Genomic DNA, 26,072 nt, shown 5'->3' with positions numbered 1-26,072 from the left:
GGACCCTATTGGAATTGCTCCATTTATTATTATTCCACTGCATTTTTGAGGGCCTAAACATGCTCGAAAACTCATGAAACTTTGCACACGCCTCAGAAGTGGTGAAAATTTACGTCTATTATGGGTCTCAGAATTAGGCATGGCAAAATGGCTCGATAGCGCCACCTACAAAGTTTCAACGAAATGCCCCTCACACCACGTTTCACGTACAAGTATGAAATTCGGTACACAGATGTAGCAGCCCAATCCCTACAAAAAAAAGTCTACTGGTGCAAAATCTGAAAACCAACAGGAAGTGAGATATTTTGAATTTTGTCTGCAAAATTTGTGCACTTTTTGCCATTTCCAGATGTTGTACTTTAACAAACTCCTCCTAGAGCTTTTATCAGATCAACATCATATTCAGTCAGTCTAATCTTAAGGCCTTTGCGACGTTAAATTGCGAAGATCTAGAGTTTTCGCTGAAGGGCGTCTCCGAGGTGGCCTGACAAAATTCGATGTTTCGCCATGAAACAGGAGGTTGTTGTAACTCGGGTATACAATGTTGGATCTGCCCCAAACTTCACGTTTTATTAGAGTCCTGGCCTGAAGATACCTACATGGCAATATTCAGTTACAGTCATAGCGCCACCTGCAGGCAACAGGAAATGACATGTTTTAGATAAACACCATATGTTGTCAGTCTAATCTTAAGGCCTTAGTGATGTTAAATTGCGAAGATCTTGAGTTTTCGCTGAAGGGCATGTCTGTGGCGGCCTGACAAAGTCTGATGTTTCGCCATGAAAGAGGAAGCTGTTGTAACTCAGTCAAACAATGTCCGATCTGCCCCAAACTTCACATGTGTGATAAGAGTCCTGGCCTAAAGACATCTATATGCCAATATTCAGTTAGTGATAGCGCCACCTGCTGGGAACAGGAAACGGCATGCTTTACACGGTAATTCACTCCCAGAAACACATTTCAATATGCCACAAAGTACCAAACATACTAGAAACACGTTAACATTTACACTTAAATTTATTCACTTGGCAGACACTTTTATCCAAAGCGACTTACAAGTGAGCAATACAACAAGCGAATCATCATGAAGAGGCAAATAGACACAAGAAGTGCTCACAATACAAGTTTCAGACATTGCTCAGAGTATCATAAGCTACAATAGAGAGGGATTAAAGGAAGTGAAAGGATAGGTAATGAAAGGATAGGGCTTTTTTTTTTTTTTTAAGATGAGGTTAAATCTTGCAACACCTGGCTAAGTGCTAAAGTATGTGATTAATGCCACAAAACAGGAAGTTGTTGTAACTCAGGCATACAATGTCCGATGTGCTCCAAACTTCACATTTTTGATAATAGCCCTGGCCTGATGACATCTACATTGCAATATTCAGATAAGGTCAAAGCACCACCTGTTGGCAGCAGGAAGTGTGGCACTTTTAAATGATTTTGCCATAATTCTCCTGTATTTACTCGCTTAAACGCATGTTGCCTACTTTTCACTGTTTTTCTCAGGCCAGCGGGTGGCGGTGAGTCCAGGTGCGAGGGCCCTTTCATCGCTGCTTGCAGCTTTAATTTTATTTATAGTTATTATAGGCTTAAATGAAAATATTTTGACAGTGAGACTTGGTAACCACAGGTAAAACCATACATGACATGGTATATGGTATTTTGGGATTTAAAAGTCTTCTATCTTCATTCATGGCACAATGTTTCTCCTGTTTTCCTCATCAGTCTTGTTGGGAATGTTGAGGCTGTTTTATCCGATTTAAAACTAGTTTACTCATCGAGTGATTTGTGGTTCGTAACCGAGAGGTGTGTGTCGAATTGAAACGCTTCTCACTGGATGTCGCAACGCTGTTTAATAATGGAATCCCCAGGACCGGGAATAAATGCAGCTCCTCTTTGTTCTGTATTTGTTGTTACTGACCGAGAAACCACTTCAGATGATTCAGAGACAGAGCGGTCCGAACAAATCCAAATCGTTTCAGATCATTATGCAAGTGCGTTTGGTCAATTCACGGAAAAGAAAGAATCGAGCCAAAAGAATGATTAAATCACAAATGATTGGTATCGCTGGTTCAGTTGACAGAAATACGGGACACACATAATAACCGCTGAAATATTTGCACAGAAAACGTTTCTCAGGTCAGTAGGAGGAGCGTGCATGGTACGAACAGTGTGTATCGCCACATATCTAACCAAATTTAGCCGCCAGGAAAAGAGGAGGAGGAAGGTTGGGGTGCCCTCGGGCCGGATGAAGATGATAAGCGGGTCGGATTTGGCCAAAAGGCCGCCAGTTGAATAGCCCTGCTATAGAAGAACAATAGTACATTTAATAAGAGTAGAATATTTACATTTTCCCTATAAAAATTAGGTTTTTGCATGCTACTTTTGTTAATAAAAGTTCATTTTATCTGCTTCTCAATTCAAGCTCAAGTGCTTTACTGTCAAATTCCCAAAAAACAAACGTAATATTATTAGTAAGTGTACTTAATGCAAAACAATAGCTTTTTTTTATTATTAAATTAACTTTATGATTAAAATCCCCCCATTTGTAGAACTTAGTGGCACCAGTGCTACTGCTCTCAAATGTTAGTCTGGAGGCCTGACTGGGACGTTTCACTGTCACTCGGTTTGTCACTTTACACTATGGTTGATCATGTTTTGGATTTGTTTGGAAATACTATCACAGAGTGTTACAGGAATGAGTCCTAAAACCCAGAAATGAGTTCACTTTTTTGCATACCCAGTTCCATTAAGCCAAAGTTATTTTTTTAATTTTTTTTTTTTATGGGTTTTGGTTAAATTATATAAATAATACAAGCTTAAGTAAACATAAGCTCAATATAGTCACGTTTTATTCTACCCATAAAATATTAGGTTCCAAAATTCATAAAAGTTGTGCATATACTTTTCCATTGGCGGAGCAAAAATAGAGAAAGTAGGCTAACTTTAACTTGTGTTAAAATTCTAAATATCAACTTCTTGATTATTGAACAGTGGTATAAAAGCAATATCACACTAGTAATTATGTTGTTGGTCTAAATATCAGCACAGCTGCGATCTGGTCACACACATAAGGCTACAGCCCAAATGAAATCACAGATGAGCTGATACCCAGAACAATAGAACAATGTGATAATATAGAATGTGCATAACATGTTCACATTTATCAGCATTTTATCAGCATTTGAAACACAGCTCACTCAATCATTTTAGGAGTATTCATTTAAGCATTGTTGAATGACCTCAATACAGCATAGAGCACTGTCATTATCATCTGATTAGCAGAACTTCTAACATCTCCCAACATAAAAGAATCAGTTCATACACACAGAACCTCTTTCTGGCCGCATGTGAACTGACCACAGTCACATGAACGAATACATGACTAATTCTGTTCCACAAATAAATCCGTTCATCGTTTCAGTCATCAACACGCAAACAACATTCACTTTTGCTCTGTTTCAAGGCTGTTTAAATGAGTAAGAACTTAAACAGCATTACTGATAAAACACATACAATCCTGAGAAATGTGGAAGTGGGTGACTCACAATGCCATGAAGTTCTGCCACCCTGCTGCACAGGTCCGGTCGGTGTTTTTCCAGGGCCAGGTAAAAAGGGTTCTTTAGGATATTCTCATCATACACAGCCATATGTGTCCCAAACTCCACTTCCTAGGAGAGAGGCAGGAGGAGGCAAAAAGAAACAGATAAAGAGAAAGAATGACACGAAAAGTGGGAACATACAGAGAAAAGGAATTTTAGAAATGTCAAAGGACGTGGGGGTTGAACTAAACAGGATTAGTATTAATAACTACTTTTGCTCAGCTTACATTTTCTCTCCTGATTGTATTTTGAACTTTACAAAGCTGTATTTATTTCATTATAATTTATAGTGGCATTTTGCCAATACAAGCATGACTATCACTCATACTTAAGATTAGTGATTTGAACAAACCCCCATTCCTAAGCATTGAAAGCCTGTTCACACCAAGAATTATACCTATAAAGATCAACAATAACTATATTAGCGTCCACATTAACACATGATAACGTCCTGTTCATTATAACGAGCTGCAGTTTTTGTCGACTCCAGCTTTAAATGATTGAGTGCTTTAAGGCAGGATGGATTCTTATTGGCTGTCAATGTTTTTTTTTATCGTTCATCAGCTGGAAAAATTATTATTAAAGTGATTCCAGCGATATCGTTCCTCTGTGCCGTTATCGTTATAGTTGTGGTGTGGAGTCTGCTATGCTTTTACATTTAAAATGATTTTAAAAACAATATCTTTACCGTTATAGTTATTGTACTTCTTCGGTGTGAAAATTCGGTGCAATAAATGTTTAATTTGAATGAGTGGTAGTTAATGTGTCTGTTCAGACCAGCACAAACATTTGCATGCCGTCAATGCAAGACATTTTATTTTATTTAACGGAGAAATGTCCTTATCTCATTTCCATCTCACTGAGAAGAAAACTGGCCAACCAATATGATTCTCGCATTTAGTCACATGCCCAGAGCTGCTGCCGTTACATAAAACGGTGACTTGGTGGTGCTCACAAACAGACTATAGTGAATAGCAGAGGAAGAATCCAGAACCATTTCTCTTGTCACTGTACTCTTGTATTTGGTGTTATTTAATTAACACCATAGTGAATACAAATATCTGAACAGGTGTTTGAAAACATGTAAATACTGTTTGATTTACATCCTTCTGTCACAATTGGCTTAGAAACAGAAAACTGTGCAGTGCTGCATATATTAACCAGGGTAACCGCTGTATTTCTGCTTTAATATTCACCACCTATTGTCAAAAAAGTAAATGTGCATGTTAATTTAGCCCTTCTGCTGTTTTTATTTTAATTTTTTTTTTTTTATGCATTGGTCTGAACAGAAAAAAAAAAAAAAAAAAAAAAAAAAAAAAAAAAAAAAATCACAAACATTTGTGTTGATGTGAACAGGCCTTTAAACCTTGATGTGTAACCCATCCCACAAAGTGACATGAATGATACTCCCGATAGAAAAGTTCTCAACAAGCTGCACTAAGTGATTACATTTCTGAAGAGGGCCTGAGCTATATCAGAGACTTGAGGTCATTACTTTTGACATGGGCTACTATGTCTACATGGGCTACTCACCTTGCAACCACCTTAGTAACTGCATAGCAATGCCTCGAAAACTCTCTGAATGCCTTAACAACTGTATATCAATGCCCACACCATTGTGTTGGTGAGTTTTTTTTCAGATACAAGCACCACTTTACACAAACGCCACTCGCATTCACTCACCACTCACACAGACAGACAAAAAAGCCTTTCTTCTTCTTTCACTCTTTGTCCAATCAGTTGAAAAATTCAGCTGAACTCATTAAGGAATCCTGAAAATGAAATTAACTTCAAGACACTCCAACGTACAGTAAACATGACCGTATCCAAGTAAACAGAGGCAGACTATGAGGAGGCAAAGCAATTAACAAGAAACTTTCCTCTGACTGACTGATGAAGAAGAAATTCATGTAACTGAGGAAAATATATCTTGATTTCATCTAGACATTTCCACCCACAGTTGTATTTTTGAGCCAGTCTTGGTTCAGTATCTCACTGCAGGAAATCCCCACCATGTTCAGAGTGGGAAATAAATACACAGTCTATTCTGCTCGCTTCCTTAAAATGTGTGTGTGAATTCTGACCTGTAAGATTGTAGACCTCATTGGTTGAATCTCACAAAACATCTTAAGGACATGTCAAAGACATATCGTAACCCAAAATTAACAGAACAATTTAAGAAACTGCACTCAAGAAAATGAATGTTTTTAAGGCCATTGCGATTTTTTGCATTGTGACATTATTTTCATGACAACTACACACAATTTGCTTACCAATTCTTTTGCATTAATGTAATTATTTTAATTGTTGTTGACTCATTGTAGTATTTTTGTATTGCATTTACACTCAAACGCCATTGATTTACAGCAATTTGTACAGTATGATAAAAAACAAAAAAACAAAAAAAAAAACAACCAGTGCATCGTGTTCCACCTTATTATTCAACCACGAAAGATGATATTCACGTTACAATTAGTTGGAAAAAACTTCAAGGCCATGAAGTTTTTGTTTTACTAGGAACACCTTCAGTCTAGAACTCTCAGCTTCAAGTTTCAACCAGAAAACATGTAAAAACAGCTAAAGTTTGAACGATTCTGCTAAAGTTTTACTCACATAATTATGATGGTTAAAGAGAGTTTGCGACACCATTAATAATTTCATCTTCAAACCCTTCAAATGACGGATAAGGAAGAGAAAAGCCATGCAGATGAAGAGGCTCAGGGTGTCCAGGCGAAGATTAAAGAATCACATGGCTGCTCTGAGAGGTCAAGTCCAAAAGCCTGATAATATTCAAGAGTCAGGCCACCACCCCTCATTCTGGGCATCATAGGAAGATTGTCTGGATGACTGTCTGCTGAAACCCTCAAGAATGTGAAATCTGCCATGTGATCTGCTCCTTCAGGCCATAACAAACTGGGCTGAAGGGGAACCACACTCCTGTGATCCTTACAGGGATTTCATGGAGCGTGTTTTCCGGTTGACATTAAATTGAGCCATGCCTCCCAAATATCCAATCACTGGAAATGGGGCATGCCTTTCCATATAAAATTATTTCACCAAAGAACTTTTAGCTTGCCCAACACCAGGCCTCAAATGATTCAAGCAGAATGATTTATTTACTTTAAACAGATGAAACAAAAATGGGAATGTTATTTGTTTGCAACAAACACAGATATTGTCCAAAAATATTGAACATGTCTTAAATGTATTATTATTATCATTATTATTTAGAGATTCTCCAAACTATCAGCCACAGATTGGTATCGGTCAATAATCACATTCTATGAATCGATCGGGAGTCACAAAATTTGGCCATTCTCACGAACCAATTGCAATTTATTGGCGTAAAACTGGTGCCCATGTAAACAGTATACATATGAGGCTTTTGCGCCACGTTCTGCTTTGTAACTTTGTGAAACATTAGTAAACACATCTTTATTTAGAGCAGGTTGTCCCGATTCAAACGAGCCTACACACAAAATAACTTGATGCGTAGATCTTGAGAAAATCCTCATGGAGTAACATGACATGCTGCTTAGCTAAAGCTATAGGACTTCCATGGATCCAATCGCGTTGCAATCATGACACAGTGTTTTCCAACGTCATTTGAAAGTTCAACTAATGGTCTTGATTTACCGTGTGCCATAGAATAACTAATAATGACGCAAAGATGAAGAAGTGCAAATAATTCAAAAACCTCAAGTGTTTGTCATGTTCTGACAATAAAGGGTAGTTTAAAGCCACAATTAACGCTCTAATTTCTAGAACTTTCACTTAGGAGCAAAAATCTGCCTTTAAACTTAAAAAAAAAAAATAGATTTGACATTTATTGTGATAATTATCGATATCGACTGATATGAAAATTTTTATTGTGATAATTTTTTTTTTTTGGCCATATTGCCCAGCCCACTCTCTAATAGTCATCATGTCAAGCATAAATAATAAAATAAATCAATAAATTGCATAGCTTTTTCAGTGGTTTTCTCAGCAGTGTTGTAACATAAGAACATGATCAAAATCTATGCCACTTAGATGTGAAATCATTAAAAATGGGTGTAAGAGGTTAACAGTGACAGTCAACAGAGAGCTTATCACTTAGAGCTTGAATGATTGCAGGGCTCAACATTAAAGTGCCCCTATTATGCCTTTTTAAAGGTTCCTAATATTGTTTTGGGAGTCTCATACAACAGGTTTACATGCATGCAAGGTCAAAAAAACACTTTCGTTTACTCTTAATATACATTTAATTTCACCTCAATGAATTTCACCTCGTAAACTAATTGTTTGAAGCAGTTCAAAGAATCAGTCTCTCTAAACCCCTCCTTTCCGTGAGCTTACACTGCTCTGATTGGTCAGATGGCCCAATCCTTTGTGATTGGTCTACTGCGAGCACCGCATGCCCATTGCTATAACTGAATGACAGCTATCAATTCGCAAGACATTGTATACAATGTATGGACAGAAAAGATAGCATCGATTTTACCGTATCAATTCGAGCCCGACGATGAAACGTCTGAAGTAGTCGATCAACAAGAAACTGATTTGCAATCCCAACTGGAGTAGGACGTTTCTCTATGGTAAGTGTCACCTTTGTTTGCGTTATTATTTATAAGACGTGATAGCAGCGTCACTGTTATACTTTATGTAGGTGCACCTGTGGGAACTGGATCAGAATGCCAAGCGAAGCTGAAAACCTCTAACATAAGATACACATTTAGGCCAGATGTGTACACAGACTTTTTCGTCATAACTATTAACAAAGTAAAAAATGGTGACATTGTTAGACATTACAATGAGTGTTTACTGTTTACAGAGAGAATACTTCAACTAGTTAGGATGTTAAGATGCTAGTCCGCGCTATTACAATACAGATAGAGCTCCACACTACTGTAATAATAAAAACGCTGAGGAAAAAACAGTTTGTTTTACAGTTATGTAAGCGAACCGAGCCCACAGCTATGTTGTAAACTCCCACGTTAGCTGAGCACAAACGTGAATAGCTGATAATGCATTACACTTCATAAACAAAAGTTGTGCTCCATCCTTGATCATTACTCCAAGTGACAGACAAGCTGCATTAATCGACACATTTTTAGACAATATTGGACCCACATCTGAATAGCAGAACTACAGAAACATGAGTTTCTGTAGTTCTGCTATTAGCAGGTTAGCAGGAGACATACAGACTAAGGGTGTACATTATACAACATAACATACAAAACTACAAATTTTAAACGATCGCTAGAAAATATAAACATCAATTATTAATCATACTTAGGCTACAGGTTGAGATTCAGAGGAGCAAGCTGGTCCAAATAAACTGGGCATTGATCCATATTTTAAGACCAAGAGTTTTATAAATCCTGCGTTAAACTCCCCGAGGTTTGAGAAGTAGTCATCAGTAAAATGAAGGGAACACAACAAAAGATTGTACTATTTTCCATGGCATCTGCACGTGCAATAAGTGCAATATGCTAATGTTTCATTGTGACGTCACAACGAAACAGCTTGGGATTCGTTTTACAAATGACTCGTTTAATCAGAGTCGAGTCTTAGGCCGGTTTCACACCGCACGCGTCAGCAGAGAGTAAGCAGCATGTTTTTTTTTCGGCGCCCATGTTAACAGATGAGAGCATTCACACTGCACGCAGAGGCTGCGCGGCAGCACGTAGCAGGAGCAGAGCAGAAGCAGCAGTGCCGCGATCGTTTCGGCACTTGGTCTATTTTTGCTGCACTGCTAACGCTCAATTAAACTGAAAGAACATCTTTGATGGACAAAATAAATATGATTTCACACAAAAAGTGCTCAAAATGCACAGAATAAGCATATCTAGTGTGTTTTAACAAGAATTGGAGTATGTCAGGAAAAAAAATAATATTAAAAAATATTTATAGAAGATTTACTCATTTAAACTTGTTTTTAATTATTCAGTTTGGGTTAAAGTATGGTGTATTATAAAAAAAAAAAAAAGAAAAGTAAACTGGCCAGAAAATACGATACATAAACATTTTAGTTATAATACAGACAGCTGTATAGGCTCTTGCATACCCAAATCAAACCCGAGTTTGCCGGCTTTTTTCGCCGAGTTTGCTGTGTTGTAAACGTGCACTCGGCAGATGATGTAAAGCACAAAGCTTACCTCATTCGTGTCCAGCAATGGATAACACAAGGCGTTTATTTATTTATTTTTATTTATTTTACGTTTATATGCGAATGTTGTACACCTCCCCATGGTAACGAACTTTTAAGACTATCAATTTTATAAATGACCAACTTGTAAATACTAATTTATAGTTGTCTTTGTAAAGAAATGCTCACTTTATATGCAGCTTGTAGCCGCTGCTGTGACGCTACACAAACGCTTCCAGTGTGAATACTCGCGCGTCTCTGCAGCTGCAGTTCATGCTCACGCGCCGCTGATGCTTGCGGTGTGAAACCGGCCGTACTTTGAGAGACAATAACTTTATACAGGGCTCCAGACAAAAAAATTCATTAAGGGGGGAAAAACAGGCGCCAAATAATTTTTTTAAGAGCCACACAACAATGAACATAAAATTTTAAATCACTTACTTTTAGTCATCCTGTTGTGTTTATATATCTCCCCTTTACAGTTTCAGCTTTTTCATCTTGTGACTTTTCTGGGAAATGAATGTCACTATTTTCACTTAATAATATAGTTTTTGTTAATATTTTGAATCCGATTAGATTTTTGTATTTTCTGCTTTCATTTTTTAAGTTTTAATTTTTGTTTTTAGTTTTATTTTTTGTTGTTTTTAAACATGTCTGTTTAGTTTGTATAGAATTTTATTTTAGTATTAACATTTATTTCAAACAATAAAAAATGTTTTTAATGGTTTTAGTTGACAATAATAACTCCGATGCTAGTAAAATCTTGAATAATGTGTGTCAAACAATGTTCTTAGCCCTTACTTCCTGAAGCTACAATAGTTTACTTTGAATCAAATGAAAATAAATATAAATATATGGAAAAAATATATAAATATATTAAATTTAATTTGTGTAACCAAATAACAAACGGGCAATTGATATACATACTGCTTGACTTTGATTACTTTGAAATACAGTGGGACTCTTATTTTGAAATGTCTGTGCTTTACTTTTGCTACTCATTCATTAAAAAAATTACATAGCTACAACCGTTTACAACACAATATAATATAAATAATATAAGGTAAACTTTGTGATAATTGATCAGCATTAGTTCATAAGCAATCGTTGACAAATGTGCGCTAATCACTGAATGCGGGCTGCTCTGAAGAACGCGCAACAGCGCCATCTTTTGACTTTAAAACATGCAGTGCTCACATTTATAATAATCACATTAGGGAGTATCGCGATTCGTTTTTCCATCCACAAAATATAAGACGCCTTAAAATGATCGTTTATACTCTTGTTATACTGTTTAAGGCACTGAAGACTTTTAATGACCTTAAATTTATCTGATGAGCATGAGCGGAGTGGAATAATGAAAGTGATCAGCATGATTGATATTCGAAACGGTAAACACGTGATGCATTGTGTGTGTATCTGCAGTCTGTAGAGCCAGTTTCCCCTTTTGAATGACGAATATAGACAAATTTATATGAAGAAATAGGCAGTTGTCTCCTTTACGCAGGAGCAGAACGGTGTGTTCAAATGCAGCTGTTTTGCACCGACGCAGGCGATGTGAGGCAAGAGCACAGTCAGCTTTCATCACCTCTAGTTCTTTGGCGTCTGTTTGGTGTGTGAAATTTTTCCCTACCTGTTCATATTTCGCAGCTATAACTCAGTGAAACATTCACATGCAGCATCTCGTTTAATTACGTCAACACAGCAAATGATGTGATAGGCTACTGGTCACGGAACACGCAAATAACATGCAAATTTTACAGTCATAACGTGTAAATTTGTATGGTTGCCAATGGCGACCTCAGCAAAAATATCACTTGCAAATTAATATTTTTAGTCGCAAATGCGACCGTTTTAGGCGCAGTCTGGAGCCCTGTTATATACGGTGCACTATCAGATTTAAAACTTTGCAGGATGTTTTCATTCACTTAGAGCTATGTTACACACTACATGAAAGGTCATTTTCAAAAATCCATAATAGGGGCACTTTAAGCCTTGTCATGTGCTCAATCAGTCATTCACTTGTCTGAATAAAAATGTTAATATTAGTTAACTTAATACTAACTACTTCTTTATTGAACTATAAAAATCAATGTAACATTAGCAATCATGATAATATTCAGCAAAACAGTTCCCTTAGTTGAGTTATGTTAGGTAACTATATCATTTGTTATAAAAAAAAAAAAAAAAAACGAAACAGTATTTTTACCTCAGTGTGTTTCTTCTGTGAGTTTCTTTATGTGTGCTGTCACGCTCATTTGTTTTGATTTCTCCTAAAGTCTCTCACAAAGAGACAGGCAGCGAATGTAATGAAACCTGAATCATTCTTGCATTTCGATGCTTCCCTAGTTATTTTTTTGTGACTGAGGTTTTAATCAGGCTACTTGTCCGGTTGGGCAAGTAAAATTCTTTTTCGCTTGCCCGTTCAAAAAGTGGATAAGCATTAATGTCGAGCCCTGGATCGGGATTGGTAGTTGGTATCAACTGCAAAAATATTGATCGGAGCATCCCTACTAGTATTAACATTTTCTATACTTACAAACAATGTATGTTGTAAAACTGGGTAATTACCTATCAAATAAAAGCTATACCATCTTCTTCTGTCAGTGTGTGGTGTATGCTGCCTGTGCAATTTTAAAGCATGATACAGAATTTTGACTTTCAGCTCTTATAGGCAACTGCACTTTATTCAAGGCTGTTTTATTTGCTAGACTTTAAATGTTATCAAGTAAGTAAATGTTTCTAATTTTTAATTGGAAAAATCATCCTTCATAGCAGGTATCCCTCTAGCATTAGACACATTTTACTGCATGCTCTGGTTCCTGTTAACCGCATCAATGATTCTAAACGCAAGTGAAAGTGTTGTACTGCAGCTTGAGCTCGATTACAGTGCAGGTAGTGCTGATTCACTCTCACTCTTTTGTGAAATTACAGTCTAACAGAAATTATTGCTTTGATCTGTTCATCTGTGTATTAATTTACTAATTCAACCCACATCGCTGTAATGAATGTATTTTGGGGGAACTTCCTGCATTATAAGCACCAAACTCGCAAGAAAGCTTAAAATTATGTGCAATACTCGCAGTCCCATGCTAAAATTCAGGACCTGAATGTGGCCTGATACCATCTGAATTTAATGGCATTAAATAGGCAGCTATTATTATGAGTGGACCTCAGTGACTTGTGGAGTGCTCCAGGGATCTATCCTTGGACCTCTTCTGATCAATCTCCCACTAGGTCAAATAATGGCATTAATGTTAAAAGCAGATGAAACTCAAATCTACCTAGCTCAATTATCAAGCGACTACAGTCCCATGGACTCCATTTCAGACACAAACTGTGCAGTAACGATGCAAACTGACCACACTGCATAATTTAATTTTAAAATGGTTGCATGTTGCCCAACATTGTAAACAAAATCAATACTATTTTGTTAACAGTTATTTAAATGTGTGGGGGGATTCACAAAATCAATTTAAATGGACAATCTACAGTGAATTCTTAAAAATCTTGTCAATAAAGACTACAAATGTTGAAAAAGTGCATGGCAATGTCCATTTGCCAACAACTCAACCTAACTCCCTGCTGAATGTTTTTACAGATTTCTTTCTTTTTTTATTTCTAAAAAAAATAATTTTGCTCAGCAGTAATTCAGTAAATAATAAAAAGAAAACAACAGACAATTATGAAGTTTCAAAACATGATCACGTGCCTCACTACAAATCAATATGAGCATTACAACAGTTATGCTCATGTTCTACAATCATGAACACTGTATTTACTGTAAACACTTACATTCGTTAAAACAGATGAAGGCACTAGAATAAAAGGCTGATAACATTTGATAAAAGTAAGCACACAACTGACAATAACATGAGACTCAAAACAACAACGTTTTAATACTCCTATACATGGCATGCATAGGTTCAGTCTGGAATCCGTATCTGACTGATTCAGATCACACATAATTTGACATTCAACACTATGCTTAATAAAACAAGAAAACAAACATGATCTGTATTTCATGACTAATGGTAGAAATAGCAACCGAAGCTAACTAGCCATATGCGAACCCCAAAAAACACAAACTGCAGGGGTCAGTCGGTTGGTCAGGGGTAGTATTTGATTTGTTGCAATTATTTGTGTATAAATGCATGTTTCGTTAATGCAGTATACAAATAATGACAATATGAGTGCTAATATTAGTGCTCATTTTCTGTCAGTCTCTCAGACTTGCTATTGCTAACAGCTTTAAAACAATAGAGCAACAACACAGAAGACATAACTATGAAGCCGTTTTAAAAGAGGAAGGAGGTTAATCTTACCTCATATGATTATGTACAAGATGGTAAAGTGGTGAACAGAACATTTACTGGAGTTTGGCAACGAACGCAGGAACATTTCAGACAGCTATCGTCAGTAACAAACTGATGATTACACTGACATGATACACACCAATCAGAGCAGTACTCGATGAAGCATTAGCCAATCACAAATAGTCTTTCAGTTTGCGATCGTGACACAAGGAAGCGTCTTGTTGGTTGGGCAAAATCTTCTTTAAATTATTTACATTTGTGAACAGGTGCGCAAACATAATATTACTGAATTTTGCAGTCAAAAATAACAATAAAATAAAATAATTGGATTTTTTTTTATTTTTATGAATTACCTGGCATGAATCTAGACAACAGCGTGCTCTAGTGGAAAACTATAGTGATGGGAGAAACGAAGCTTTTCAAAGATTCGAATCAATTGACCAATGATTCACTATTTCGAAGCGTTCGGAACACCACGCTGGTGACCCCTGCTGGTCAGAACAGTTTAAATCAGGGGTGCCAAACTCATTTTAGGTTGAGGCCCGGATTGGAAAAAAATAACCATGCGCAGGCCGAATTAATTAATTAAAAAAACAAAAAACAAAAACAAACAAACTAGTACACTGCTCTTTAAAACTGCATTTGCTTTTACGGCGAAAAAAACTATTAGATTTTTTAAAATAATGCCTTATTTATTTATTTATTTATTTATTTATTTATTTATTTTTTATTAGTGATGCACCTATTTTGATTTTTCATGGCCAATTCCAATTTTTTTAGAAGCAAATTAGCTGATTCTAATACTGATTGCAGATTTTTTTTTTTTTTTTTTTTAAAGCAAATTTATTTGTTGTTTATTTGTTCAAAATATGTGTAGCTCTTTGATATTTGAGGCAAACACTGCATGTTTATCACAATCCCAACAAAGATGATATGCACATGAGCATGAGCAGTTGTTTTTAATTTAAATTATTGTATAATTTCAAGATTAACAGCAAAAACAGCATGGTCTGACTTTAGTTTTGTGAAATTATGCTACATAAGACGCTTGCAGAAAACACAATCAGCTGACGGACTGAATGAAAATGAAAACTCACTCTCTGACAGTAGGTGGCGCTTGTGGAACAGCAGTGATACAGCGTTTCCATGGTTACCGCTATACACAAAGCAGCATTGCGTCGATAAATAGGCTACTTTATACTGAGATAAGAGGAAAAGCCATCAAAACTTTTCTGAAGACAGTTCCCTTTAGAGATACACATCAACCCCAATTTAATATTTATATGATTCTTCCTATTTTTCGCGAACAGTGAGCTTGTGCGTGGTAGAGTATTTGCTCTGCTGGCGCGTCTGTTCTCCTCTTTGTGTTCGTATTCAGCTTGTGCCTGTATTAACGTCCTGTTTACGGACTTAATAGATATTTCCACAAATGAAATTTTGGGAAATTATTACAAAGCATTTTGTTTGCAAGCCCGGAATAAAGATTGACCAAAATAACTAAAAAACGTTTGGATTTATGACCAGTGGATCAGTGCATCTCTCTCTCTCTTTTTTTTTTTTTTTTTTTTTTTTTAAATATATATATAGTTCAAATCATCCCCCGGGCCGGATTGGACACCTTTGTGGTATGTTTGACACCCCTGGTTTAAATGGAGAAACATGCATAAAAACAGCTTTTACAAACCAATTGCAAATGTTTTATTGAAAGTATAATCCATCAAATGCAATCATGTAATAAAATGTAATCAACTAATGTCATTAAATAAGTGTCTGTATAATATGTGTTCATTTTATCATTTTATCAATTTTCAGGGCTTGTTTTGTTTGTTCTATAGATGGCTCATCTAAACAGGCCAATAAGAGACTATTAACTAAATGGCTGCCCACTGCTCGGTGTGTGTGTTCACGGTATGTGTGTATGTCAGTTCAATACTCACTGTTGTGTGTGTGCACACAAATTCCTAGAATGTGACACCATACTTGTCTACATGTCATGTCATGTCACTTTCACTTTCAGTTTTATTCCTTTTAATTATACAAATGTCTCGTTAAAACGTCAGAGATCAGGTAAAAACCAAATTGTTGGTGAGTTTCATGTTTTGTTCATGTGTTTGCCACACCACACCATGGCAAGCCAAGTTTATGTTATGTTTTGTTTATGTTAGATCATTTATCTGTAAAAGAAAACTTGCTTAATAATTATACACACCTGAATATGAGGTGTTTTTCACTTTCAGCCTTCATGAACAATTATATACCACTTATAAATGATTAAATACAAAATGAATAGTAATTATTAAGCTGATGTGGTTTGGAATTGGCAAAATGTGTTTGGAAAAAAAATATGATCAGAAAATCAACTTGCATAATAATTATGCACGCTCTGTATAATGTAGAGCAATTTCCTTGTAACTTTCAATAAAACTTTGAAAGTTTATAAAGATGAATATTGAAAGATTATACTTTAATGTCTGATGTTACAGGATCATTCACATACTTTACATTGTCACAGTTATGTCTTAGTTATCATGGCCGTTTAGTTTGTTTTCATTCATCTCATGTGCTCCTTTGTTTGATTTTCCCTCCACTGATTATTTACTATGGACACTAACCCAATCATCACAGCTGTTCATCTTTTAGTTAATCACCATTTGTATTTAAGTTCCTCTTGTTCACCCTGTGTTTGTCCGGTCACCTTTGCATTTAGTGTGTGTTGCCCTGCCTGTCTGCCTGCTATTTGGATTATTCCCATTAAACTTTGTGTTGGAACTCTATTCTTCGTCTTCTTCTGTTTGCCTGAAACCACCTGTACATACACACAAAAAAGCAAACAGCTAACATCTAAAAATATTTAAGTTTTTCCAAATTAATTTATTACTTTTTATCAACTTAATTTTATTAGGTCTGTAACGATGGGTCGGCAGAGCAGGGATCCATTTGCAAGCTTTATTAAGAACAGTATTTACACAGGTAGACAGGGGCAAAGGCAGGAACATAAACAAGGACAGGCAATGGTCGAGGCAGGCGGCAGACAAGCAGTATCGGGTCACAGGCAGAGATCAGGGCAGGCGGCAAACAAACACAGTCCAGTACACAGGCAAGGTTCAGGGCAGGCAGCAGAGAATCACAAAGAATAAACAATCCAAACGGAAACCAGGAAACAGTCCACAAGAAAACGCTTAGTAATGATCACCACGGCAAATCAAGACTTCGCAAAGGGTGTGTGTGTGTGTGTGTCTTAAATAGTCCAGGTAATGATCTGCAGGTGTGTGTGGCAATTGGTGATTGGTGCATGTAATTGGAAGGGAGGATTATGGGAAGTGGAGTCCAGGAACTGACAGGAACAGACAGTGATCGTGACATAACGCCCCCCTTCCGGAAGGCGCGTCCTCGCGGCGTAAATGGCACAGATAGGGAGGGGGGGTGGGTACATTGGAGACCTGTTGGCAGACGGGAACGGGGTCTCCAATGCAGGTCCAGGAACTCGGGCAGCCACGGGGGGTCAGGTGCCACGGGCAGCCACGGCGGGTCAGGTGCCACGGGCAGCCACGGCGGGTCAGGTGCCACGGGCAGCCACGGCGGGTCAGGTGCCACGGGCAGCCACGGCGGGTCAGGTGCCACGGGCAGCCACGGCGGGTCAGGTGCCACGGGCAGCCACGGCGGGTTAGGTTCCAAGGGCAGCCACGGCGGGTCAGGAGTGTCGGGAGGCCACGGCAGGTCAGGTGGCTTGGGCGACCACGGCAGGTCAGGGTCCGTAGCTGGCCACAGCAGTTCACAGGCGGTTGAAGGCCGTGGGCGTGTAAGGTCCCCACCCGCAAGCTCAAGCAGTTCGGAGGCTGCTGATGATCGCGGCCATGCAGGGTCCCCACCCACAAGCTCCCCACCCTCAGGTATATAGCCCCCCCCAAAAAAGTTCTTGGGGATTTCTACGGTGGCCCTGGTGGGTTCGTGGGCAAGGAGCTTGAGCGACGCCGGTAGGGCAGAAAGCTTGGGTGGCGCCGGCAGGGCAGAACAAGGGGGCTCCATGACCATATCAGGGAGAGCGGGCTGCTCGGTAACGGCAGCGGGCTGCTCGGTGACGGCAGCGGGCTGACAGACTGGTCCAGGGTCAAAAGAGCTCGAGTGCAACCTCCAGGCACGCAGGACCGCCAAAACATAGAAGGTAAAGACAGCCCTCTTGGCCATGACAGGACTGACAGGAAGAGCATGCAGGGTTGGAGCGGATTCCCAGGCTGGAGCGGGCTCTGGAGCGGGCTCTGGAGCGGACTCACTGGCTGGAATGACCCCTATGTTCCCCGACACTGGAGGGGCGGCCATCTTGTCCATATCATCCAGAGAGCTTGAGGGCGTCGCAACCGGCGAGCTTGAGGGCGTCGCAACCGGCGAGCTTGAGGGCGTCGCAACCGGCGAGCTTGAGGGCGTCGCAACCGGCGAGCTTGAGGGCGTCGCAACCGGCGAGCTTGAGGGCGTCGCAACCGGCGAGCTTGAGGGCGTCGCAACCGGCGATCTTGAGGGCGTAGCGGGCAGCGGGCTTGAGTGCGAAGCGGCCGGCGGAGGCTTAGGAATGCCAGCCGCTCGTGCTGAAGTCAGCGGTGGATCAGCCACACTGGAACGCAACCCACTCCGCTCCCAAACAGATCCAGAGACGTAACGTGACTCTAGAAGAACAGCAGGGACATGACGTTGTTCTGGAAGATCAGAGGAGACGTGACTTGGTTCACGGAGGTCAACTGTGACTTGACTTGGTTCAGGATAATCAGCGCTGACTTGACTTGGTGTTGTTATTATGGTGGCCGCCATTTTGTGAGCGTCATCTGGCGCGGCGGCCATTACGTGAATGGATGAAGTGTCGCATTTCTCCACGACACCCACAGTAAACGGAGAGCCAACAGTCAATAAAGCATAATCCAAAAACAGACTTAGAGATGAACGGGGTCCCTCACAAATGAGTTGTTTTTTAAGTGTGCTGATTGATGCCCTCACAGAAAAAGTCTATGAGCACGCAGTCCGGCAGATCTGACCAATAAGCAATGTTCAAATATTCAGTGATATAATCCTCTATCGATCGTGTGCCCTGCGTGAGTCCTAATAACAATTGTGCGATATTCCTACCGGGCCATTGTTCTTCAGGAAAGCCGCTGGATCCAGGTGTTGCCGAAGTCTTCTGTAACGATGGGTCGGCAGAGCGGGGATCCATTTGCAAGCTTTATTAAGAACAGTATTTACACAGGTAGACAGGGGCAAAGGCAGGAACATAAACAAGGACAGGCAATGGTCGAGGCAGGCGGCAGACAAACAGTATCGGGTCACAGGCAGAGATCAGGGCAGGCGGCAAACAAACACAGTCCAGTACACAGGCAAGGTTCAGGGCAGGCAGCAGAGAATCACAAAGAATAAACAATCCAAACGGAAACCAGGAAACAGTCCACAAGAAAACGCTTAGTAATGATCACCACGGCAAATCAAGACTTCGCAAAGGGTGTGTGTGTGTGTGTGTGTGTCTTAAATAGTCCAGGTAATGATCTGCAGGTGTGTGTGGCAATTGGTGATTGGTGCATGTGATTGGAAGGGAGGATTATGGGAAGTGAAGTCCAGGAACTGACAGGAACAGACAGTGATCGTGACAGGTCAATTGCAATTATTTGAGTTTGTTCAATCCTATAATTTACATTAACTTAGTTTTACTGCATTCCAACTTAACACTTTAAAGGGTTAGTTCACCCAAAAATGAAAATAATGTCATTAATTACTCACCCTCATGTCCTTCTACAGCTGTAAGACCTTCGTTCATCTTCAGAACACAAATTAAGATATTGTTGATGAAATCCGATGGCTCAGTCAGGCCTCTAGAGCAAAGCCATTCAAACTCTCAAGGTCCATAAAGGTACTAAAAACATATTTGAAACAGTTTATGTGAGTTCAGAGGCCTAACTGAGCCGTCGGATTTCATCAACAATATCTTAATTTGTGTTCTGAAAATGATCAAAGCTCTTACGGTTGTAGAACGTCATGAGGGTGAGTAATTAATGACATTATTTTCATTTTTGGGTGAACTAACCCTTTAAAGGAACACTCCACTTTTTTTGAAAATAGGCTCATTTTCCAACTGCCCTAGAGTTAAACAGTTGAGTTTTACCGTTTTCGAATCCATTCAGCCGATCTCCGGGTCTGGCGGTACCACTTTTAGCATAGCTTAGCATAGTTCATTGAATCTGATTAGACCGTTAGCATCTCGCTCAAAAATGACCAAAGAGTTTTGATATTTTTTCTATTTAAAACTTGACTCTTCTGTAGTTGCATCGTGTACTAAGACCGACGAAAAATGAAAAGTTGCGATTTTCTAGGCCGATATGGCTAGGAACTATACTCTCATTCTGGCGCAATAATCAAGGAACTTTGCTGCCGTACCATGGGTGCAAAAAAAGTGGAGGGTTCCTTTAAGGCCTGGACTGGGATCTTGGGTGGTTTGACCACAGTTGGATGGGCTGAACAGAAATCCGTGGCCATCTCCAGTGGAGTCAAAGGGCAGAGGGGAGCTGGTGAATCAGGAGGACGAGGTGGAGCCAGGAAGCTGGATGGAACCAGTGGGGATGAAGAAGTTTGGAAGCTGATGGTGACCTCGAGTAGCTCACCATGGTGGTGTTCATTATTTAGAAGGAAGTTAAAGTTTTTAATCTTTTCAGTAGATTACAGTAAACCTACAGTGATGATGTTTGAATGTGTTCATGTCTAGTCTGTGTTTGAAAGAATGTCTCAGAGTTTATTTGATAGATTATAATTCAGAAATAATACAAATATAGGCCTAATACTCTTAAGCAATATTAAGTTTGGGAAAAAAAAATGTTATGAAGTGACGAGACTGCTCTTTGTGCGCAAAAACAAAACAATAATGACTTTATTAAACAAATTTGTTTCTCCCCTGTCAGACTCGTACGCTATGTTCGTTGCAGAGCTTCCAGGTTCTACGTCAGAATGACGGCTCAGTATTGGCCGACGCCTGTTCACGTGAGCAACATGATGCATGCGTGTGTTGCTGACGCAGGAGCCGGCTAGTATTGAGTCGCCGTTTGGACATAAACACGGAAACGCTGCAATGAAATATAGCCTTCACATGGGGAGTGAAGGCTATTCTCTCTGGTCCAATCAAACAGAAGAGCTACTGTAGCTCAAACTGCTAAAAAAAACGTAATGCTGCTCATGATAGAAAGGTGTCAGGACATACAGTGCATCGCAGTTTGCTACATATATAGGGCTACATAGCCACAGAGCGGTCAGGGTGCCCATGATGACCCCTGTCCACCACAAAGTGCCGACAATGGTCATGTGAGCTTTAAAACTGGACAATGGAGCAATGGAAGAAGGTTGCCTGGTGTGGTGAACAACACATTTCAGGGCCCAGTTTATGGACAGGCCCCTCTCTGTCTGTAACAGCGGACAAAGGTTTGATTAATTTTGATTGGATCTTGGTGGACTAACACAAACAAACTGTCTAACGCCATGAGATAGAGATGCTAGGACAACATCCAGACACCTCTTAGAGGGCAAGAAGAAGACCTTTTAGTACCAAGCTCGGGAAGGACAGGACTTCTCATTGGTTCACATGCAGTTTCTGCCATTCACCTATTTACAGACTAACTCCTAAGGTTTTGGCCTGTGACCGCCATACAAATTCCTCAGGACCTCAGCATCAGTGGGTGAAACAAAGAGAGGCCACAGTTATTCATCCAAATCCATTCATAACTATGTTTGGAAACCTTAAAACTGATGAAAACTACACACATCCATTTCATACTTATTCAGAGAAATAAGTATTCTCAGTGACAGCTATCTGTAATGCAACATCTTACACAAATTCAGCTGTTAATGTACATGAATGCATGACAGTTCAATCTTTTCCCATCTTGAGAGAGGCAGAAGACACACATCTGCAACAAGGTTAATCTCAGGAGAGCAAACCTTCTCTTCAAGGTTCCTTTGCATGTTCCAGATTGTTAAAGACCTTCTGCACCTACTTCAGGGCCTCATCTGCGTGTTCCAAATTTTAGGACCCTTTGGTGCTCCAGGAGATCAGCATCCCACAGAGCTTTGTGTTCAAGGCTGTTGAAACAGATTTCAGCTCTTTTCCCCACTTCATTGTTATGCAGCAACCAGTGGAAGACGTCACTGCCATCAGACTGCTCACTCAAGTACGTGGAATGTAAATATCACTTTGCCAAACCTCTTTCCAGAGACCTTGGAATTGCTGTATATTGTCAAGATATAATTTTCTAATTTACATTATAGGTAAGATAGCTGATGATAGTTAATAACAAATAATGTTTCATTTATTTGTTTGGTGTATAATAAGATTCTTCACCTTATTAGTTTCAGAGAAACAATAGTTTATCTTTCCATAAGATGACGTAACTCTGCCATAGCCACACCCAACTTAATCACTTGTATTTTATGCATCTTATGCACTTTATTCATTTATCATTCATAGTACGCACCCATACTCATGTATGAAGCAAATGAGAACAGTAAATTACTTTATTGTGGACATTGTCACATAGTTTAAAAACTGCACCTTAACAGCTTTCATTCAAATAAATATAAGCCTAAATTCAATGTTCATCATATAGAGCAATTGAGTCTCTTCAGAAAATTTTGACTAAACCACTCAATTCATATGGATTAGTTTTGCGATCTCTTTATGAACTTTTTGAAGCATCAAAGTCATAGTTGCGTAGCTGTCTATGGAGGGACAGAAAGCTCTCAGATTTCATCAAAAAGATCTTCATGGGTGTTCCTAAGATGAACGAAAGTCTTACGAGTTTGGATCCCATTCCAACGTACACATCCTACACTGACACCTTATTGTAAATGTAAAGTTTGACCAAATTGTCTTAGTCAATATATTTATCTTTCAAGATATAAATATGAAGATATCTTTAATTATGGACACTTTAATAGAGTTTAACGATTGCTTTCAGATCAAAACTTAGTGAATTAATGCTTTAATAGAGCAAAAACATCTGCCAGTGGGTTATGAAAATTACAATAGAGAATAGTATATTGCTAATAATAATATTAGTAATAATAATAATAATAATAATAATAATAATAATAGAGAATAATAATAGAGAATAAACACTTTTCTGGGCTGGCATGTTTTAGTTCAGATTAAAATGCAAAAAAAGAAAAAAAAAAAGTGTAAACACATGTTTGAAAAGTATTTAAGTATTTAAATATTTGGAGTTGTTTATAAAAAAATCTGAATGGCTGTTTGAAAAATGTAAATGCTGGTTACCTTTTTTCCTTGTCCGTTACTAGCAGGCATAGATATGATGTATACATAGATGCCTCATTGGCGGGCGTTTCAATGGGCCACTATGTGTAAGTCGTCCGCCATATTGGAGCGGTCCATATTGGAGAGCAAGTTGACAGCGTTTGCAACCGTATAGATACATGTATAAATATCTTTCTGTTTATGAAGTAGACATTAGCAGATGATTTCACTAAACTAAACAATACAACAAGACAAAGGCGTCAGCTGACATGACATTAAAAAGTTCCTATAGTACAAATAAAAACCTTAAAAGTATAGTAAAAACATAATATTGAGTTAATACATATAAAAACATAAACCAACACATCCTCACATGTGAAAGGTTATCCCATCCCAATCTCGGCGGTTTCACAACCAGAAGCTGCGCAATGTTGTGCCATCATTCTTACTGTGAGTGACGACACCCGTGTCTGGAGTGGTGGAATGAGGCATATACATATATATATATATATATATATATATATATATATATATGTGGCAGGTATCACAAACAGAAAGTTGCATATGCTTTGTGTACAGGAGTAACCATGGTAACCGCTGTATTTCTGCTGTTCCATAAGCTCCACCTCCTGTCAGAGAGTGAATCTGCATTTTTATTCAGCCTGTCCACTGCTTTTGTTCAGATCAATGCGTAAACCAGACCAAATTTTCATGCAGCAAATACGCATTATTGTTTAATTTAACTGGTCGATGGAAAAGAAGCTAACATGTGTTCTAAAAATCTAAACAATGCGGATAATAAGGTATCTAGAATTATTCAAGTATTTTGAAGTGTCCACAATAACAATACCATGCATGGCACTGATACCGTTGTTACATTGGCTGAGCGTTTTCGAAGCACTTGCAAATGCCGAATTAAACCAATGAAACAGTGCCTTTTTAAAATTCATCATTTAACCTTATCTTGCTCACTTTTTTCCTATTTTCCTTTTCTCTTTTTCGTAAGTTGAATAAGTTGAAAGTGTAGGACGTAGCATAAATGCATATGCGGACCAGACAAGTAATTTGGCAAATATCACTTTTAAAAAAAAAAGAAAAAAAAAAAAAGACCAAGCTTCTGCGCACATACACACTCAAACACGTAAACCTATAGACTAAACATGTAAATGAACGGCAAGAATGCATTAAAGGTATTCGGTTTTCAGTAGGAAAGGTGTCATTTAAGTGGCCCCTAAAGTAATAATTAACAATTTTTACAACGGAAGTGATTCAATCAAAAACCAATTTTAGCTCGATAATAATTTTCCTATTGTCACTGTGAAGCTGCTTTGAAACAATATGTATTGCGAAAAGCGCTATATAAATGAAGATAAACGTTTTGAACTTGGAGAGGCTTTACACTTTCTTCATAAGTTGAATACAGAAGGTGGTCTGGCAGAAGCTAGATATTTTACTTTATAACTTGTTAAATATGGATTTTTTCTTACACAAAACGCATCGCTTCGCTTCAGAAGGCCTTTATTAACCCCCCTGGGGCCGTGTGGAGTATGTTTATGATGGATGAATGTGGATGGATGCACTTTCTTCAGCTCATACTCGTTGGTCCTGTTCACTGCCATTATAAAGCTTAGATGCGTCAGGATATTTATTAATATAACTCTGATTGTGTTCATCAGAAAGAAGAAAGTCATATACACCTAGGATGGCTTGAGGGTGAGTAAAGCTTGGGCTAATTTTTATTTTAAAGTGAACTAATCCTTTAATTGCAAAAAAAAAAAAGATGTTTGGTAGTGACGTTCCTTAAAGTTACACACAGATTTTCAGACTTTTGAACACATTTAACTCAAAATGATGGTAGATATCTACTATGAAAGAGAGGCTATGAGAGGACACAGAAATATTTCTTGAAATGTAGGGGTGTGGTTAAAATCAATCTCAGCCTATGGTCTAAAACATTCACTGAAACTTTATGTAATAAAAAAAAATAATTGCGGGACAATTATTATTTTTTTATTACATAAAGTTTCATGATACAAAGAAAATATAAAATAAATTTTTTTTGAACTTCACTTTTTAATATACATATGTATTTTTTTTTTTTTTTAGGGGTTAGGCTTCAGGACAGCCACCTCCCAATTGAAAGTACCCAATAAATTATGATTTTATATTAAGCTTACAGATATTTTAAATATCTTAGTAAATATCTAAAATTTAGATGTGTTTTTGGTTGTGGGACAGCAGTTTGCACCAACTCTGTAGAATGGCCCATTTAGTTGTCTTTTTCTGCTCAGACGGCTAAACCACCCTTGGAATTTTAGAAATGGGAGAATTGTGTTTGTCTTCATGAAACGCTATGTAGGACACTACTGTTCTGTAGCTGTATGTCAACCAATAGTGAATACCACAGCAGATATTTCATCAAGGGTCCATATGGGTAATACCTGAATATAACTTTACATATAAATTCACAACAACATATATATCACACGTCTGCTGTATATATGAAAAACTACTGAGAATATAACTAGGCTACAGTAGATCATATATCATTACATTGTCCATCTGATCCAATTATCTGTAATCTGTATTAGTAATTTTTCATTTCACAAAAACACAGTCAAATGCAACTCAATTGTCTATGTAGGCTATGCATGAAGACCAACAGTGAATTATCTACAGATATTTAATCCTTAGTGCAGCTCATTATACTATCTGATGTCTTAATGTAACGTTTATATTAATTTATAAAAATA

General features: G+C 38.3%; 1 protein-coding gene across 2 annotated transcripts in view; it reads right to left on the bottom strand.

Moving 5' to 3' along the window:
- ankrd27 (ankyrin repeat domain 27 (VPS9 domain)) overlaps positions 1–14,215 on the bottom strand; it is a 51,277-nt gene extending 37,062 nt beyond the window's left edge. For both annotated transcript variants that reach the window (XM_051883561.1, XM_051883562.1), the window contains exons 1-2: positions 14,061–14,215; positions 3,552–3,674 (exon numbers count right to left, since the gene is read on the bottom strand). In XM_051883561.1, the coding sequence (XP_051739521.1) occupies positions 3,552–3,653 (102 nt within the window). In that variant the 5' untranslated portion in view covers positions 3,654–3,674; positions 14,061–14,215. The remainder of the gene's footprint in view (positions 1–3,551; positions 3,675–14,060) is intronic.
- Between the last annotated feature and the right edge of the window lie 11,857 nt (positions 14,216–26,072).

This window comes from Ctenopharyngodon idella, chromosome 24 (assembly GCF_019924925.1).
Source record: "Ctenopharyngodon idella isolate HZGC_01 chromosome 24, HZGC01, whole genome shotgun sequence".
Classification (NCBI taxonomy): Eukaryota; Metazoa; Chordata; class Actinopteri; order Cypriniformes; family Xenocyprididae; genus Ctenopharyngodon; species Ctenopharyngodon idella.
This window is presented reverse-complemented; position numbering and strand designations above follow the sequence as displayed.